Raw genomic sequence first — 18,669 nt, forward strand, 5'->3', positions numbered from 1 at the left:
GCATTTTACATTGTTTTTAGTTACAGCCAAAATCAGTGGCGTAATGAGCCAAAATTTTGAGGGGACGTATCGCTTAAAACTCATGAAAAATAAACCTTGCATGCGAACGAGCAAAACTTTTGACAATTTCATTAAAAAAGTCGAAGTTTGTGATTGATTTTGGTATTATATTCGGTTTTTCACCTTATCCCTTTTCTTTTCGTTCCTTTCCTTTTTTTTATTGGCCCATGGCCATTATGCAAGTTCACTTGAAGGTGATACACATACCAATTTCACGACTGAAGCTGGCGAGAGAGCGCATTCAAACCACATCCAAAGGTGAACACAGTCCAATGCGGCGAAGGTCCGGCAAAAAAAAAGAAGGAGGTGATACACATAAGTCGAGCCGCCTCCGACGCCCGCTTTGACAGTCCACTTCCGGTGTAAGTGTATCACCACCCCAAGATCGTACTATGAACATGGTGAAGGTCTTTCACAAATTGATTTGCGTTTAATGACTCGTAGTAGTATCGTAATGCATCCTACTGAGATCCTATCAGGTGCTGCAGCAAAGTGGTATAAGGCGTCTGACCAGACAGATGAAAATCTGTGGTCCGATCCCCGGCCACGACACCAATTCCTTTAACAAAGCATTTACTCGACACTGCCCTTTTATCCTACACTCAAATGAATTGGATTTATTTGCGCAACACTGGCTAGTATTGAGGGCACTTGTTTAAAAATAACAATTCTAAAGGTTTGGAAATACATGTACATCGTAGATACTTGTATGAAAGTCCGTTTATATCATCATTAATACGGGTTTAAGCAATCCTATATAATCCCATCGATAATTTGTTATAATGGAGACAGTGTTTAAAGCCTGTGTATAGCTTTGGTAAAGGGTCAATAATGTGATTGATAATCGAATATCATCTAATATGACAGTCTTACTGAAGCGTAGAGACCGTTAGATATTTTTCCAACTGCATTTCTCTGAGAAAATTTCAAATATTCAAATCTTGGATATATAGCGCCCTCTCTCGGGATGCTTGTTTTAAATTTTAAAAATGGGCATTCAAGCACTTATCTTATAAATTTAGTGATTAGATATCCAAAAGTTACAGACAAAGAACATATCTTGAAAGTTTCAGCCCATTCCATGATTTGGAATAGGATTTAATTGAAAGACAAAAACACACAGATATTTTTATTTGATCGGGTGACCCGATCAAGTTAAATTTCCATGTAAAATCGCAAAATTTATCCTGTAAAACACATTTTCATTTCATATCCTCCACATCATAACTGTTATAGGGCATATCCATTCATATTAGCTAGCAATGAATAGGAATAGTGATAGGTGCATTTTGGTGGATTTACCAAAACTATACACAAGCTAAGAATCATATTACTGATCGATTTCATACTGGTGGAATTGATATACCTTTTTAGTAATGTATGCAAAATTAAAATGATACAAAAACGAAATAAAAGTAGGAGCCATGGTAACAGTGATGTACGAATTCCGCTCTAGCTTGAGGAATTGGTTGACCCCTCTCACCCCATCCGTCTTCCCCTCTCCCCCTTTTAATTTCCATCATGAAGGACATTACAACGGCATATATATATATATGCATATACATATTTGGGATCAAGAGTCTTCATCAAGCTTTCGGGCACATGCCCTTCATTAGTATCTAAACCAATTTATAAAACGGGTTCAAGGATGTAGCCAATGGTGAGTGCGTATTCAAGTCACGTGTTCATGCTTTAATAAGCGCAACCTTCCAGTCGTGCATTTTTCGTGCAGCACTGTGCAATTTTTGTACAGCATTAGTTCCAGTACCGCGTAAAAACTGATACGCGTTAAGTAAAAGAGACTGGCTAGGATTTTGATGCGCTTACTTAGGCGCACATAGTAGATACGCCTGTGATGTCATAATTGACAGTCTTGCGATCTCTTCGTCTGTGCGATCGTACACAAGTTGGAGGGATTTGAACAAGATTTCCATGAACAAATCATTTTGCCGACCCGTTTTATAAAAAAAATAATGCACATTTTAAGATTCGGGCATTCACAATATTATGCAAAAGCACTCGGCGCAAGCGCCTCTTGCTTTCGCATAATTGTAAATACCCTCGAGTGTGCTGCATCGTCATAACACACTTATAAATGTGCATTAATTGTATAATATAAGATATAAGATATGAAATACCATGAAATATTTAATGGAGATAAGTAATTAAAGGTGCATTGAAAATTACCGATTATTCATATAAGGTATCAGTGATTTAATATGTAACGTAGTATAAAGAATAGAGTTACCGTAAGTATAGTATATTGTTAAGAGTAAGGTTATGCGTGAGTTGAGGTCAGGGATGGGGGATGAGTTTATAAGAGGGTGAAGTGGGTCGTTTATTGGTCGGCGTTTATACCACGTGGTCTTAATGTTTTTAGTTTGTTTGTCCAATGACATTCCCTTTTAATGATGGTGTCGTGTTCTTTTTATTTTTTTTATATATATCGATGGCAGTGTTGTTAATGTGTACTGTATGCCCAGGAAGATTGAAATGTATGGTGTTTGGGATGGTCTTGCAGTTGGTTTGTTTTTGTTTTAATTGGTCACTTCTGATCTAGTGTTATTTAGGCGTATATACTGTTGTTTCAGTCTTTCCGACGCATTGTATTTAGTGCATGTTAGGATATAGATGACCCTTGAGGAGTACAGCTTATGTGATTGCGTGTGTCATGTGTGTTGATTTTTTGTCCAGTGACTGAACTTGTGAATGTGGTTGTTTCTTGGATGTGATGGTGATGTGAACATTTGTTTTTTGTGTGTGTGTTTTTTTTTTTGCATTGAAATTTGTAGAACCCTAGCTCTGATGTTGACGTGTATGTGATAGCGGTTCATGTCGTGTCACACATGTTGTGACTATTTTGTTTGGTTGTTTCTCTTGTGATTTTCTGAGGTATACATACATGATCTGTGTGTGTATCGTACGTAGTACGAACGAAAATACAGTACAACCAATTTAGCCATGAAGTTTTTGCAGTAATGGTAATGCTTACAACTATGTATATTTTATCAAAATATTATGTTTGTTTTAATCTTTGTCTACATTTCAGGTAGTGTTATATTAACCGTTTATAATTTTGTTGTAATAATAGGTTATTGGTGAATCGAAATAAATGAAAATACTAAAAGAAAAAATTAAAACGAAGTCCTTTGTTTGGGAGTGATTGTATCGTTATCAGACATGAAAAAGTGGTATGCTCAATACGGTAGGTTTATATCAGGTGTTAATAAATGTAATTTGTCAAACTTTAAAACGTATCATAACAGTTTAAATGATAGGGAAATATAAATCATAGGATTGTCACTTATGGTTTTTTAGCCTAACTGCACATTAACAGCATGAAAACATTTTCTTTTAATTTAAAGGAAACGAATATTGTTATTCATATATCATTATATTTGACTGAGGTCTCATATCAAGATCAGATAGTGACCTATTTTACTTTAGACATGATATTTCTTTCTCGAAGTTCCGATAAAATTTATAGCCAAAAAATTGTTCAAATATTTTGTTTTCAGATTGTGTATGCTCACTCTTGAATGAATGGCAAATATCAGATGAAATAAGATATCCTATAAGCTTTACGATGATCATGATGATGGACAATTTGCCTACTATATCATGTATATTAGGGACATAATTGATAACGAATGGATGCTTCTCGGGTTTGTGTTCTTTTTCTTCTAGGCCGAGCAGAATATACTGAATATCTATATTTTCGAATTAGAAAAAAACATAAATTTTAAAATCCCGTTGATAACGTGGCAAACATGTTATATTGCCCATTTCTTTTTACCAATAATAAAATGTACAAATAAATAGATATTGTTTTAGCTTTGTTGCGTTTGTAAACTATACCAACTGAACTGTAAGAACACCATTATGGCATCCCTCACAATGGTAACGTCACGTGAACTTCACGCTCATAACAATAGGCTTTGTGATTAACAAAACTAAGTTCTTTTTCAACGAATTGCGTTGACGGTATAGAAGGATATGTTAAAGGGGAAGTTCACCATGAGAAAAAGTTTATTGTAATAATAGCAGAAAAAAATAATTTAAAAAATATTGCAAATGGCTTGAGAAAAATCACGAAATAATTAAGAAGTTATTAAAATTTCAATTATTTGATTTGTGACGTCATATGTGAGCAACATTCATACTCAGCGAATGGTAAAAAAATCAAAGAAATGTCATTTTTATAGAAAATTAAAAATGGTTTTCACTGTACCTTTAGTATATCAATAGACAAGTCATTTCACACTCGATCATGAATAGAAAACAAAATTAAGTCATCAGGAACCATACAAAATTTGAAATTCATGGATTTTATATTACATAACACATGGGGCAGCTGCTCGTTTATGACGTCACAAATCCAAAAATTTAATTCTAATAATTTTCTTACTTTTTAACGGATTTTCCTCAAACCTTCACCAATATCTTTTACTATTTTTCTGCCTTTTTTACAACAAAGTTTTCTTCAGGATGGACTTTCCCTTTAAGTGGTAGCAGAGCCATTCAACTCTGGGGAACGATTGGCATGTAAAGTATGTTCTGTTTCTGTTGTGGTAACTCCCGCAGGAACTCGGTAGGACAGCATTTTTCGCTGGTAAACGCCAAGCTGGCATATAACCAATTACCTTGGAAATATTTTACGTAGGTTAATCAGCCATAGTGGCTGACATAATACAAGTCAAGATATTATCACATTGTTATTACTTCTGTTGGTTTACTGTTGCTGAACTTCGGATACCAAAATTCAGAGGAAACTTTTTTTGCAAATATCATGTGGTATAACGGTGATATCTCTGCCACGTATGCTATAGGTATACTAGTAATCTGACCATATTTGTTTACAGTTGGACAAACAAATATATGTCGATTACGCTTTGTGGCGATGGTAAACTACTGAACTGTATTAAAGAGAACAATAGCGTTTTGTTAACAAAGGGGATATAATAAAAAAGGACCAACCTTAAATGATTTTTTTATTACTGTAAAGTTTATATATTTTGTGATCAAGTAAAATTGCTTTCACAAAATCGATGTTCTACTGGGGTTATGTGATCGTTCTGAGCAAGTTTTTTGTATGCTTTATCGATACTGGGATCGTGAAATCTTTCGGAGTTCTTATTCCCACCATGGTCGAACGTCTAGACTCGGATAATGCTACTGTTGGATTAATATGTAGCATGCCATCAACGCTCGCATATCTGCTATGTAAGTTATAATGACGAAGTGATAATTGGCGTAATATAGTTACGATATCACATAGTAGAGGTAGAATGGTATAAAAATTAATTATGATGGTGCCGTCGCTTTCTCTCTTTCTTCTTGTGCTTTACCTTAATCTAATCTAGAAAAAATGGGAAAAGTGCTCCATGAAGGTAATTATGTGTCAAACCAACATTGGGCTTTTTTATTTATCCAGTGGGATGAAAATTTTGCCCATTCTAAAGTAATTGGTTAAAAAAAAACTTACTTGACAATATACTGCTGGCATTGGGTAAAGTACTGCCCAAAATGATTTGACAAATAATTACCCTCGTGGTGGTTAATATATAAAAAAAAATTCCCAAATATATCTTTTACCGTGTAGGTTTATCTTTAACAACCAAAATGACCATCATTTAAGTCGTTTTAAGTACCATTCAAATTAAATATAAAAAAGAATAGAATAACTTTATTCTCGAATAAAGCAAATTTCCTTTTCACCTGTTCAAATAGATATACAATACATATGGACATCAGCTTTTTTTTTACTCATTGTTAAAATGAGTACCCGAATAATGCCTATGTTTATAGTGTATATTTTTATATATAAGTTGCTTTGTTATGTTTTGGTTTGATTTTGTTTTTGCTTTGTTTGACAAAAAATACTATTTTGTTTTTGTTTATCTGTTTATGAATATATATTTTCTTGTTTTGAACAAAATGTTGGCAATTGCCGGTGACGTTCTGTAATAAATTCAATTCAATTCATATACGAAGAAAAATGAAAAGATGATTACATGGCAATAGAAAGATATCATTTCATACCTGGTTATCATTGTTCGCATAAAGTATATAATACAGAAGAATGAGAATTATCAGTCGCAAACTTCCTATCAATTCTGCTTTAATCCTCTGTCAACTTATTTAAAACCAAACTGAAATTCCACCTCTTTCAAGAGAGTTTTTAATAAAGAAGTCACTTTTTCATGTTTTTGGTTATGTATTTTGTAGAAATAATTAATCTTTACTTATTTTTCTTCGATTAATTTAGCGAACTTAATTTTACTTTTAAAATTTTTGCGTATCTTGTTAATAATTGTTTTTCTGCTTATCTGTTATGTATTGTAATGCGCAGTTGAGTATATCCAAATAGAAATTGCGCAATATAAATTTACAATTATTATCATTATTAATACACTTTTGGGAAATTTATCCTAAAAATAAGAGAAGTTCCTGCAGCAGAGTCTCGAGAACACCTGTAATCTTACCAGATTGCGTAATCTTATATTATATCATGCAAAATTACTGGAAGTCGGTATTTGGTGTATGGAACCTTACAAATGTCCTTAAAGAAAACACAATTTTCCCGTTTTTAAACAGACCTGTTTTGTTCATTAGGAGAAAAATTCATGTTTTTTTGTTTCAATTTACAGAATGATACTATTAATCTTTTTTCCTCTGTAAAATCAGGGGTTTCGTTTATGAAATTATTTGTAATGTTTTATGGTTGTTAGTTGTGATTGTCGGCAAAGAGCTTGCAATGGAGTGACAGATGGCGTATGCAAGTGTAATTGCAAATGCAATTGTCAGTAAGGGGTGTGTATAGTGTGGGTTATCCGTTAAATAATTAATTTTCAAACAGATTCAATATTGAGCATTGCAATGGAGAAAGATTTAAGATAAAAAAACAAAACGGCATGAATGGGATGAAAGTGCGGGAATAAACAAAAACCTCAACATTTCTAAATCGTGTCTTTCTGTGATGTGTATTTCCACTTAACATAAAAATCAAATCATTTTGAAATATCATTCAAATTGATAAACAGTCCATTTTAAACTGATTAAATCTATACACCTTTTAAATTGAATAATGAGCATAAATTAAAAAAGTACCGTAATAAAAAATATTAAAGAAAACATGTATGATAAAGATATAATTTATGTTGATATACAAAGAGAGCGTGAGATAAAGGAGCTAGAAAAGAAACATTTTGAAATGTCTTAATATATTTTTCTATTTTATGTTTTGAGATTTTTATATTTAATATGGAATATGATATAATTTTACAATACCATCCAATTCGATTATGAATGATTTAATTCTAAACGGAATCAACGTATACGCATATGGATAGATGCATATACAGTGCGTATCAAAACAAATCCTTTAGAATTATACATTTGTAATATCCCGAAGATTTTTCCACATTTTAACATTGGCACAGGTCCATTAAAGCAAATAACGATATAACTGTCGAAAAATATTTCCGCTTGAGTGAGCACCACTTATTTTGGAAAAGTTAGTGAAAAATGATTTGTGCAGAAATAGTTTTGCAAATAAAAGTAAACCTTACAGGAAACCACAACCCAAGAAGAGAAGCAATTATCTTATTGGAAAGAGTAAAATGAGAGGAACAATTAAAAAAAAAGTTTCATCAAAATCGGTCATGAAATAAGCAAGTTATAGACGATTAAAAAGTCTTGTTGTACTTACTAGGTGGATCCTCAAATTGGCAAACATGCTTCAAAATTGCTGATTTTGTAGACAACTCTCCGTTTATTTTGTACACATATTTTCAGATTTTCCCCTTCATTTTACATATTTCACATATTGACATACATGGTGTGGATTATATTTTCTCATGACACATGTTGTGCTCAGAAGGAGGCAAAATGCAATTTGAAAGATAATGAGGAAAATCTGAAAATTTGTGTACAAAACAAATGGAGAGTTGTCCACAAAATCAGCCATTTTGAAGCACGTTTGCCTATTTGAGGATGCCCGTAGGAAGTACAAGAGTTTTCAAACTCCCATAACTTGTACTGAAACTTATGATGAATTTTTTTTTAAATTGTTTCTCTCATTTTACTCTTTCCAATAAGATAACTTTTCTTCTTGGGTTTTGATTTCCTTTAATCATCAAGAACACTTGGAATGTAGCTACTAAAATTCATGTTAAGATATCTTTCACCTTTAAAACGTATTTCCTTGCCCAAAACCCTTCGAAGAGTGCAGTGCGCTGCACCCAGCTCCCTACACACCGAGGCCATTGTGACGACATTTGCTTTACACTGAAATGGCTTAGGGTTGATTTTCATTTTTTTAATCATTGTCAAGCTTGGGAGAAAATGTGGAAAACAGGTACTAAATGATAAAAAGGAATGTAAACCCACTTTAAATGATCAAAACTTAATGAAAATATGCTGGAGATGTCTGATATAAACTTTTGTTCAGATTTAGTTATGTCCTCAGATCCAGTTGGCACAAAGAGGGTAAAGTTTGTGCTTACTAAGTTTTGAAATTTCAATGTGGGTGGCAAAAGTGTGACAAAGTGCTTGAATGTATTCGTTTTATTTCAATTGACTAAAATTGCAAGGGAGATGTACAGTGGCGTACCCAGGATTTTCCAAAGGGGGGAGGCAAATTCGTCTGCCAAAAAAATTGATGAGCAAAAATTCAGATGTGACTTGTCAGGGGGAGCAGTCTGCCCCCTGCCCCCCCCCCCCCTTATGTATGCTAGTGGAGATGGATGAGAAATGCGTTGCAGGGTAAGTTTGATTTCGCACTTTCCCCTTGAAAACGAGCATTTCAGCGCAAACAGATTTCTACGAGCTTTAAAAAATGGACAGTGCTCACTCAAGTGTGGCATCCTGTCAAAACCTTTACTTTCATTGGATAGATAAGACCCAAACCCATGATTGTATGTGAAGAAATTACCCACTTGATGTATATTTTTTTCATTCCCAGGGCTTTTTCAAAGTGTAAACTTTTTTAATACGCACTGTATATGTACACATATATAAGATATCAAGACGAATATGATTAATGCAAGCGAAGCTGTATATGTTTTATTCTATAATTTTCATTTGTTTCAGTATAAATATATATGTATATCATGTGATTAAAAAAGAATTGACAGCTAACAATTCCCCGAATTTGGATAAAAATATGACGCATAACTATTATATATAGCTGGAAAGAGCATATTCTCCAAAAATAATTTGGTACCATATTTACGTGTTTTGTATTTAAGTTTGGGTAACAAGTAGGTATTATTTGCTGTGATTAATTGTATAATTTCTATTATGGTTAATTTCTGGTACAATCTCTGATCAGCATTAACTTTGCTCTCCAAAATCGGACATGCATGGATGACATGTATAAAATTAAAGCATTTATGCAGTTCAAGTAAGTGATAACCAAATCAATCAGCTAAAGCCTTTCAGAAATAATTATTTCTCAAATCTTTACAAAACATGCATATATTTCATGTTCTATCCGCATTATTATCAGTGTAGAAGCATGCATGGAATATTGCCAGCTACGTCAAAAACTTATAAATCAACCAAAGATAATTTTCTAACACGAAAAAAAACCATTTCGTGACAGTGTGTATGTATGTATATATATATGTATATATATATATTTTATATATATATATATATATAACAAAATATGCTGAAGATAATGCTTTCATTGCCAATATAGTTTTTATTCTTTACTCAAATTTTCGACGGTCCTCCGTCTTCTTCAGGAGTATATACAATGTGTGGTATCAATCAGAGATATTATATTGTATATACACACACATATATATATATATATATATATATATAATCTAAATCAAAAATCAAAGTTCAAATCTGTTTACTCGAAAATTCGAGTAGACAATAAACACTTTATTGGCAATATTATCTTCAGCATTATTTTGTTATGTATATATATATATATATATATATATATATGTATATATTGATTTATAAATATATATATATAGTTCACGATTCACGAATTTGTAACGAATGTAACGCACTGCAACGCACCTATCCGCAAGCTGGCACTCGTCGTTCCGCACTGGCCCGCATGAGTTCGCATCGATGCGCAAACTATGTGGGAATCACAATGTGTGCAGAGCTTAACAGGCTTGTGTATTCTTAATGGGGCTAGGGGTTACATTCCTAATTGTAGTACATGATAAAACCACAAATAGTTATGTATTTTAAATGTATGCTACCTTGCCACAGAGTATACAATAATCTCGGACGCACTAGGCCGAGAACAGTATAATGTGCAAAAGATACTGTTTATAGGTCTCACTTCTTTCTCTGGGAAAATGGCTGAATCGAACTCAATGTTCTACTGGGGGTATGTCATTGTATTAAGTAAGTTCATTTTCGGCTTCATTGATACCGGCATCGCGAAATCTTTCGGAGTTCTTATTCCTACCATGGTCGAACGTCTAGACTCGGATTTTGCTACTGTTGGATTCATATGTAGCATGCCGTCAACACTGACGTATCTGCTATGTAAGTTATGAATACTTATTAAGTGCCTTGGCGCACACTTTGAAATACAAAATAATGATTTCAATACTTAGTTACTTGGGTTCAGGTAGGGAGCCATGTAGGGTCTATACATTTATTATTTTCATATATACGAGTGTGTAAAATATATGTCCCACGTTACAAAATAATCATCATCTTGCAGAAAAATCGATTGTCAACCATATTACATTCTTTGAGGACAAAATTAAAATATGGTATATGATAGAATAAAATGAAAACGAATAGATAACATCATTTAATGGGTCGGCCATTACATATTCATATCATATGTATGCAACCTTTTCATCGATATCACTTTAAAATGTCGTTACTTTGTAATTTTTCGTCATATTCAGATGAAATCATCAGCGTTTTATTTGCTTGATTTTACTATCCATGTTACATTCATACAATTTTGTTATGCCTGGAATATCCTTTCGATAATTGCTTCTCGTTTGTCAATATCTTAGGTCCATTGGTAAAGATGTTCCTGACGGACACGAACACACGCTTTGTTGCTATGTCAGGAGGAGTATTGTGTGGAACGTGTATTGCTGCCTGTGCTTTCATTAAAAACGTAGTGGCAATTGGAATCTGTCTCACTTTAGCGGGTTAGACATGAACATTCATTATTTTGTCTCTGATGAGTTATTTGATGTACCGATTTTATGCTGGGAATTTTTTTTTTTTTGGGGGGGGGGGCGATAATACAGTGTGTATCAAAAACAAGTTTACACTTTAAAAAAAGCCCTGGGAATTAAAAAATATACAACTTGTGGGTACCTTTTTCTTATATATCTTGGATTTGGGTCTCATCTATCCAATGAAAGTAAACGTTTTAACAGAATACTACACTTGAGTGAGTACTGTCCATTTTCTATAGCTCGCAAAAATCTGATTGCGCAGAAATGCTCGTTTTCACGCTGCGTCAAGGGGAAAGGGCGAAATCAAACTTACCCTGCGAAACATTTCTCATACATTTCCCTTCCACTTTTAGCCAATTGAAATAAAACGGATACACTCAAGCATTTTGTAACAATTTCGCCACCCAAATTGAAATGTCAACACTTAGTAAGCATAAACTTTACCCCTTTTGCCATCTGGATCTGAGGACATAACTGAATCTGAATAAAAGTTTATATCAGACATCTCAACATTTCATCATTAGGTTGCTCTCCACACTTTTCCCCAAGCTTGACAATGATTAACAAAATGAATATCAAACCTAAGGCATTTCATGTAAATCACAGCTCAGTGTAAAGCAAATACCATCACGATGGCCTTAGTGTGTGGGGAAGTGGGGTGGGGCGTAGTGCATTCTTCGAAGTGCTTTGGGCAAGGAATCAAGTTCAAAAAGGTAAAAGATATCTTCAAATCAATTTTTCCAGCTCGATTCCACGTGATCTTCATGATTAAGATCTATTTTATTCGCGTAACTATTTCAAAACTCTGCGCAAATCATTTTTCAGTAACTTTCCAAAAGTATAAGTGGTGCTCACTCAAGCGGAAAATGTTCTCGACATTTATATCTTCATTTGCTTAAATGGATCTGTGCCAATTTAAAATGTGGAAAAGTCTTCAGGATATTGTAATTGTATAATTGTACAGGATTTTATCTAAGTGTTTTTTTTATAGGCACTGTAGAGTGCAGTTTAGTTTAATATTTGTCCGGATTGATCTGGGGCCCGTTGCAGAAAGAGTTGCAATCAATCGCAACTCTAAAAATCACGCGCAATTTGATTTTCGACCAATCAACAAGGCGCATTCGGGACTTGCGCATGATTTTTAGAGTTGCGTTTGATTGCAACTCTTTCTGCAACGGGCCCCTGGGATCTGTATTTTGCCCCTGAATCCTATATTTTAAATCCTTATAAACGACGAAATCATATGATTTCTCTTCATGTCATTTCTAGTCATTCTAGTAATAAAGTTTCCATATTTCATTTAGAAATAAGTGGTATTTAAGTGCAACAATTGGTCGGTCTATGCTTGTGATAAAAAGCTAAAGGACAAGTACACTCCAGCACAATTTGATTCTAATGAAAGGAGAATATCCATGTAAATTACCATTAATTTTACATTTTGTGATTCAGTTAATTTTGTTCGTTACTGTAAAAAAAAACCCAGAAACAATGAGTGAGGGACATCATCGAGTCTCTCATTTGCATATCACTGAGTTGTGCATATAACGTTTGTGAAAAATAAGCGAAAATTAAAAATATCTTTCAAATGTATAGCAAGGTATAAAACAAATACCAGACGTGCTTTTCAAAAGCATACATGTACGGCGGGAAAAGATTCATCTCCAGATGGAAGGGCAATAATGATATTTTCATATGATTTTATCTAATCTAGATCATTCAATAAAGGAAATGGTCCTATGATAAAAATACAATTTCAGGGTTTTACCAAGAAGCACCATTGGTGTAATGACTGTTTGCATTCGACTGACATTATTCCAATTGATATATTCTTATGATGTTGTATTCTATTGACTTCTATTCTTTCTGTTTTAATCAGGTGCCGGCTTATCCATGACCTTTATGCCCATTCACCTTATATTAAACGACTACTTCCCAGAAAAGTTTGTTTTAGCGAATACGGTAGCATTATATGGGTACACCGCCGGGTCCGTGTTGCTCCCGATTCTGATGGAGAAGTCACTTCAAGCCTATGGTTATTATGGTGCGTTTCTTATTCTTGGTGGTGTGGCCTATCACTCCACGGTGTGCGCTGCGACGATTCGGAAGGTATCAACGAAGTCAAATTCGGATGAAGGACAAGATTACATTGAGCAGAATGACCGAAAGTGTGTCTCTGGAGAAAAACAATTAACAGAAGATACCTCGCTGCATCGTCGTAGAGAATGGAAAGATGAGGATGGGGACGAAGAAAATCAAGGAGTGCCCGAACAAACGCGTTTGATTCGGGCTGATAGCATCAAGAAGCAGGAGCTGTCATTGAACTCACAATCAAGATGCACAGCAACACTTTTTCAGGCCTTCAAGGGATCCTGTGGAATATGGAAAGAACCAATCTTTGCTTTTAGCATCCCTATTCACATTCTTCAAAGCTACACAGTTTATGCATGGATGCTGTTTCTGGTCCCCCATACCGAACAACTGGGAATCCCATCTTCTAAAGCAGTCTACCTCTCCACAATTGGTGGTATAGGTGGCATCATCGGTCGCACTGTCTTCATAGTTTTCCTCACTAAAGGAGTCAACGGCTTTGCCTTGTATATCCCCGTAGGTTGCGTCTGCACTGCAACATTTCTGCTGGACTTCGTCAGCTCTGATTATAGGTCACGTGCTGCGTTAGCCTTTCTTCAAGGATTTTCGTTCTTCATCGAAGATGCCATTGGCGGCAGTCTGTGTAAGGATGCAGTCTTTGATGACACCCATACTGGGATGGCATTCGCTAACGCTACATTTTGGTGTGGAGTAGGGGCTACAGTAGCAGGAACGTTTACAGGTGTGTTATGAATTATTCACCCTGGCATAAAACAATTAATGAAAAGAAATATAAATAAAACCAGATTGAAGAAAGTTTGGTAAATTCCACTTGAAAACAAAAGAGTATTAAAAAAATGTATGTTATGAGTATCTAAACGCTTCACATTATCAGCTATTTGCAGGATTTCCCGTTTTTCTTGACAATTACCATGATTACTTGTTTCTGTTTTTTACCATTACATGAAAGGATAGGATATGCGTATTCATAATTTGAGCGTTTTGAAACTAAAAAAAAACATTACCTTTGTTAAGGAAAAGGAATATAAAATACGAGTTGAGAAACTGTCACGACGCATCGTTGAAGTTTTTACAGTTTGTCCATTATGACGTCGTGAAGTTACGATAAAGGTTTATGGATAAGGCAGACATCTTTTGCATTACACTGACATGTTCATTAACCTTGTAATAGCATAGGATATTGTGTTCTCCAGCAAAATTTGCTTGCCAAAATAGATTTTTATTGGCAAACTTTGCTAATTTCGGGGTGGTGGTTTAAACATTTGAGATGCTATTTTTTCCGAGCACGTCTGCAGTGGCCATTTTGAATTTCAACATGGCCGTCGTTTGAAATGCATTTTGCCCTCTATCTCGACTTGTGAGCTATAAAAAAAATTAAACTTGGTGCCAAACTGGCAACACCCATGTTTGTGATACCATAGATTTCATTCGTATCATTTTTATTGCAACTCATCAAATTAAGCCGCCATCTTTAATTTTCACATGGTCACCATCTTGAAATAGATTTTGCCATTTATCTAGAGCTTGTAAGCCATGATATCCTTAAAAATGGTGAAAAAGCCGATGGTTCTGTACTAAATATTCACAACGGTCAAATTTTCTTCAAGCTCATTAATCCTGGCTGCCATCTTGAATTTAAACATGGCCGTCACCTTGAATTTCATTGTGGCCGCCATCCTGGAATAGGTTTTCCACTTTTCCTGACTTGTACGTGGGCTATGAAAATTGTTTGAAACGGCATTAATCATGTTTGTAAATAAACTTCATTCAAAACATTACTTTCATACCATCTGTTACCTTTTGCTGCCATATTGAATTTCAATATGGCCGCCTAATACACACCACAATGTTTCCCATTATATCTTGACATGTTACCAAATGGATGCTCCGAATAAAGGCTTTAACAAAGTGAGCAAGTATTCATTGATGGGCCCTTGCTGATGGCTTGTGCAACCGCCATGGCTTCGATTACGCACACTTTGTCCGGCTAATTCATGTTTGCTGACGCATTGGTTGACGTATCTACTACTTCTTTTCCATCTGTAGATTGTGCATTATATCTTTAATGGCATGTATAAAAGCGCTCTTGTCGGTGGAAAAAGAAGACTTCCATCTGGAGAAAATAGTGACCGTGGGATGACTGAGATTTCATACTTTATAACTATTTGACAAAGAAGATGCAATCATTCAAGGGCGAAACCACAAGAAACCGTGCCAGGAGCTGACGATCTTCTCTTAACTTCACAATCTTATTTCCAACTTTACAATTTGTTTTCTGCTTACCTGTACTAAATGTCTTTAGTTTCATTTTCTACATTGGATCCAACCAGATTTATCTGCTGCAGTAGCAACCTCTCTCTCTCTCTCTCTTCCTAATACAAACTCTTCAAATTTCTTCAAATCCTTTGCATCTCTGTGTAGAATGCCTTCTTCGGAACTGCCACATTTGAAACTAAGTACACTAGATCAGCGCTTTTGTCTGCGAATTTAGTTTCCACAATGTTTGACAATGCCACGTTTGATCAGTTCTGAAGGGCAATACATTCTTAGTGCCATTGAGTCACTTAGCTGATAGTGTTCCTTGGTATTGTTACTGCTCATGCAATAAGCATTCTGAAAGTCATGCACTATGGCAACATGTTCAGGACCAATTGAGAAGAACCTGTCTAGTGCCTCCTTTTTCTGTGTGAGTCCAATGATGCCACCTAAAACCTTCAGTACTCTGGTGAGTTACTCCAATGTTTGATCAACAAAGAGATTGGTGAAGAGAATTCCTGACTTTGCTGCCCTGAAGTAGCCACATTTCAGGGAATTCCATGTTTTCGCGTCAGTTCTCTGAAGCATCTGTATTTCAGCAAGGTACAATAGGACTAGCCGAGCGTATTTGTAGAGGCCAAGAGCAAAGAAGTACTTTACCTGTTCATCCATGGCAGCAAGATGCAGCTCCCATTCTCATTGACTACTTGCACGAATCAAATAAAGGAGGATTTCAACTTGCTTCATGTAGGTCATCAAAAATTGTGCCATCTTTCCATGCTCTTGATTGAGTGCCATGTCAAGCTGGACTATAAGAATTTTATTAGTTCCTCATAGATTCCTGTCACGTCACCTTGCCCCTTGTGAAGTTTGTTGCGTAGTTCTTGGCATTTTGTAACAAGTATTTTTGAGCTCTGATGCTGAAGGGAAGCAGCAAACATGAGTTCATAGCAGGCCATGATGTTTGTTAGATGGAACTTAGTTTCTTGCATGAACTACTTTCCAGTGAAGATCTGACGAATTGTTGTTGGAGAATAGTCCAGCTTCAATACCGATTGACTCAGCACCACTATATTCTAGCTACTTTGCAATATCATGAATGGAACTTAGCAAGCATGAAGCTCACCTATTTTTCAAAATCCAATTTGAATTTCCTGTTTTAGACTTCAATTTCAGTGCTCTTTCATATATAAGTCCTGATCTAGAGTGATCGCAGTTTTGTTATGAGAATTTTCGACAAAAGCTGACACGTGCATCATTTGAGCAAGGCACAGCATCGTGATTATTTCAAGGTGGCGGCCATTTTGAATTTTGAGATGGCGGCCATGTTATAATTCAAGATAGCGGCCGAATTTGATGAGTTACAATAACAGTTATGATTTAAACAAAATCTATGATATCACAAACATGGGTATTGTCACCGTATTTAGTGATTTTTATACCTCACAATTCAAGATATAGGATAACATGTATTTCAAAACGGCGACAATTTTGATTTTCGAAATGGCGGCTGAAAACGTGCTCGGAAAACATGGCATTCTAAATTGTTCAATTCAGCACCCAAAAATTGACAAAATCCATTTTGGCAATCAAATCTAGCTAGAGCCAGATATTTGACATAAGGGTCTGTGCTATAAGAGATAAATGCGAGTCTTGCTTTTATGCAATGAGAGTTACTGTCACCTGATGATGATCCAATCCAATTGAAATTTGATATCATTTGATATAGCGCCTGTTCCTTGTGGTTACAAAGCTCTGCACACATAGTACTCCATATTTGGGCCAATAAAACAATGAGAACATACACATGTTTTGAGAAGAACGTCTACGAAAAAAGTAAAACGTAAGGCGTGTCTGGTCATTTTCACGGTCTTTATTTTCCTGATATCCTTTTTTCTAGAATATGCCTTTTTGAAAAAAATGCTTCAGATTCGGAGAAGTAGAATTGAGAGACACATTCTTGATCTGCAAACTTCTGCGCACGCAATAATGACCTCATTAGCATTGCGAGATACAGATGTTCACACGTTATGGGTCATGTATCTCCTGAATATTAGAATGAACCTTGGAAAATGGGATAACAAATAATCAATTATCAATCACAATAGCCTCTAGCTGGATATAGGCCTAAATATTCCCACTAACGTGTACCTTAATACAATAATACCAATTGTTAACATGGTTAAAGAGAACTGCACATTGGGTTACCAGGATCTAAATGATTAATTTAATTGTGCGCATACATTTTGTGCAATATCAACGTCTAATTACAGAGTACCTCTTTTAATCCATGGCCGAATAGACGGTGACAATCATAGAAGTGAATTCGATTACCGACCAATGAATGTCCATCTCTTTGTTGTGCGGTCTATGAGATGGCCACCGGAACAAAATACTAACTCTCTATATGCTTCGTGATCATTTTGCAGGATACCTGTTTGACATCACCCAGTCATTTACGAAGGTCTTTATCATCCTCGGCCTCATCCACGCATTCATGATCGGTCATCTCTCCATCGTGGCGATCCTCATCAAGAGAAAGCGTTAGGATTTCCCGGGTGCTATTTTACCGCGACGCAGAACAAAATTTTCGTCCTTCTTATCGGAGCTGACGAAAATGGCGAATGTGTCATTCATGCAGAATCCGGAATGAAACTGCATGCTGTTTTCACCCATCAACATAATAATAATAATAATACATATAATTTCTATAGCGTCTTTTCCATTTTGATAATATGCTCAAGGCGGCAGAAGCGGGGGGGGGGGGGGGGGGGGATGCCTGTCCCCGAAACCTAAATTTGAGGTGGGGGACGGCCCCCCAAAAAAAATTTTTTGTTGATAACCTTTTTTTGGCTTGTTAATTTTTTTACCTGTTCCATCCCAAAATTTCAGGTGGAACCCCCCCCCCCTAAATTGTTTGATTCCGCCCCCAATGCCCATCAACCCTCGACAAATACTTCATGTTAAGAAGGTAATGGACTTCATGTCAAAAAAGGAATTTGACATTACGTTTTCAATTTTGGCGGTTGCAAAAGCTCGCTATTATAACAGTGGTTAG

At 35.4% G+C, this 18,669-nt stretch overlaps 1 protein-coding gene across 1 annotated transcript; it reads left to right on the plus strand.

Moving 5' to 3' along the window:
• Positions 1 to 10,315: 10,315 nt before the first annotated feature.
• LOC121426584 (monocarboxylate transporter 5-like) lies at positions 10,316 to 18,236 on the plus strand. Its single transcript, XM_041622936.1, has 4 exons — positions 10,316 to 10,584; positions 11,073 to 11,213; positions 13,123 to 14,076; positions 18,041 to 18,236. The coding sequence occupies exons 1-4, from the start codon at positions 10,392 to 10,394 to the stop codon at positions 18,157 to 18,159; spliced, it is 1,407 nt and encodes a 468-aa protein (XP_041478870.1). The 5' UTR covers positions 10,316 to 10,391; the 3' UTR covers positions 18,160 to 18,236.
• The last annotated feature ends 433 nt before the right edge of the window (positions 18,237 to 18,669 follow it).

The sequence above is a fragment of the Lytechinus variegatus genome, chromosome 13, assembly GCF_018143015.1.
Source record: "Lytechinus variegatus isolate NC3 chromosome 13, Lvar_3.0, whole genome shotgun sequence".
Lineage (NCBI taxonomy): Eukaryota > Metazoa > Echinodermata > Echinoidea > Temnopleuroida > Toxopneustidae > Lytechinus > Lytechinus variegatus.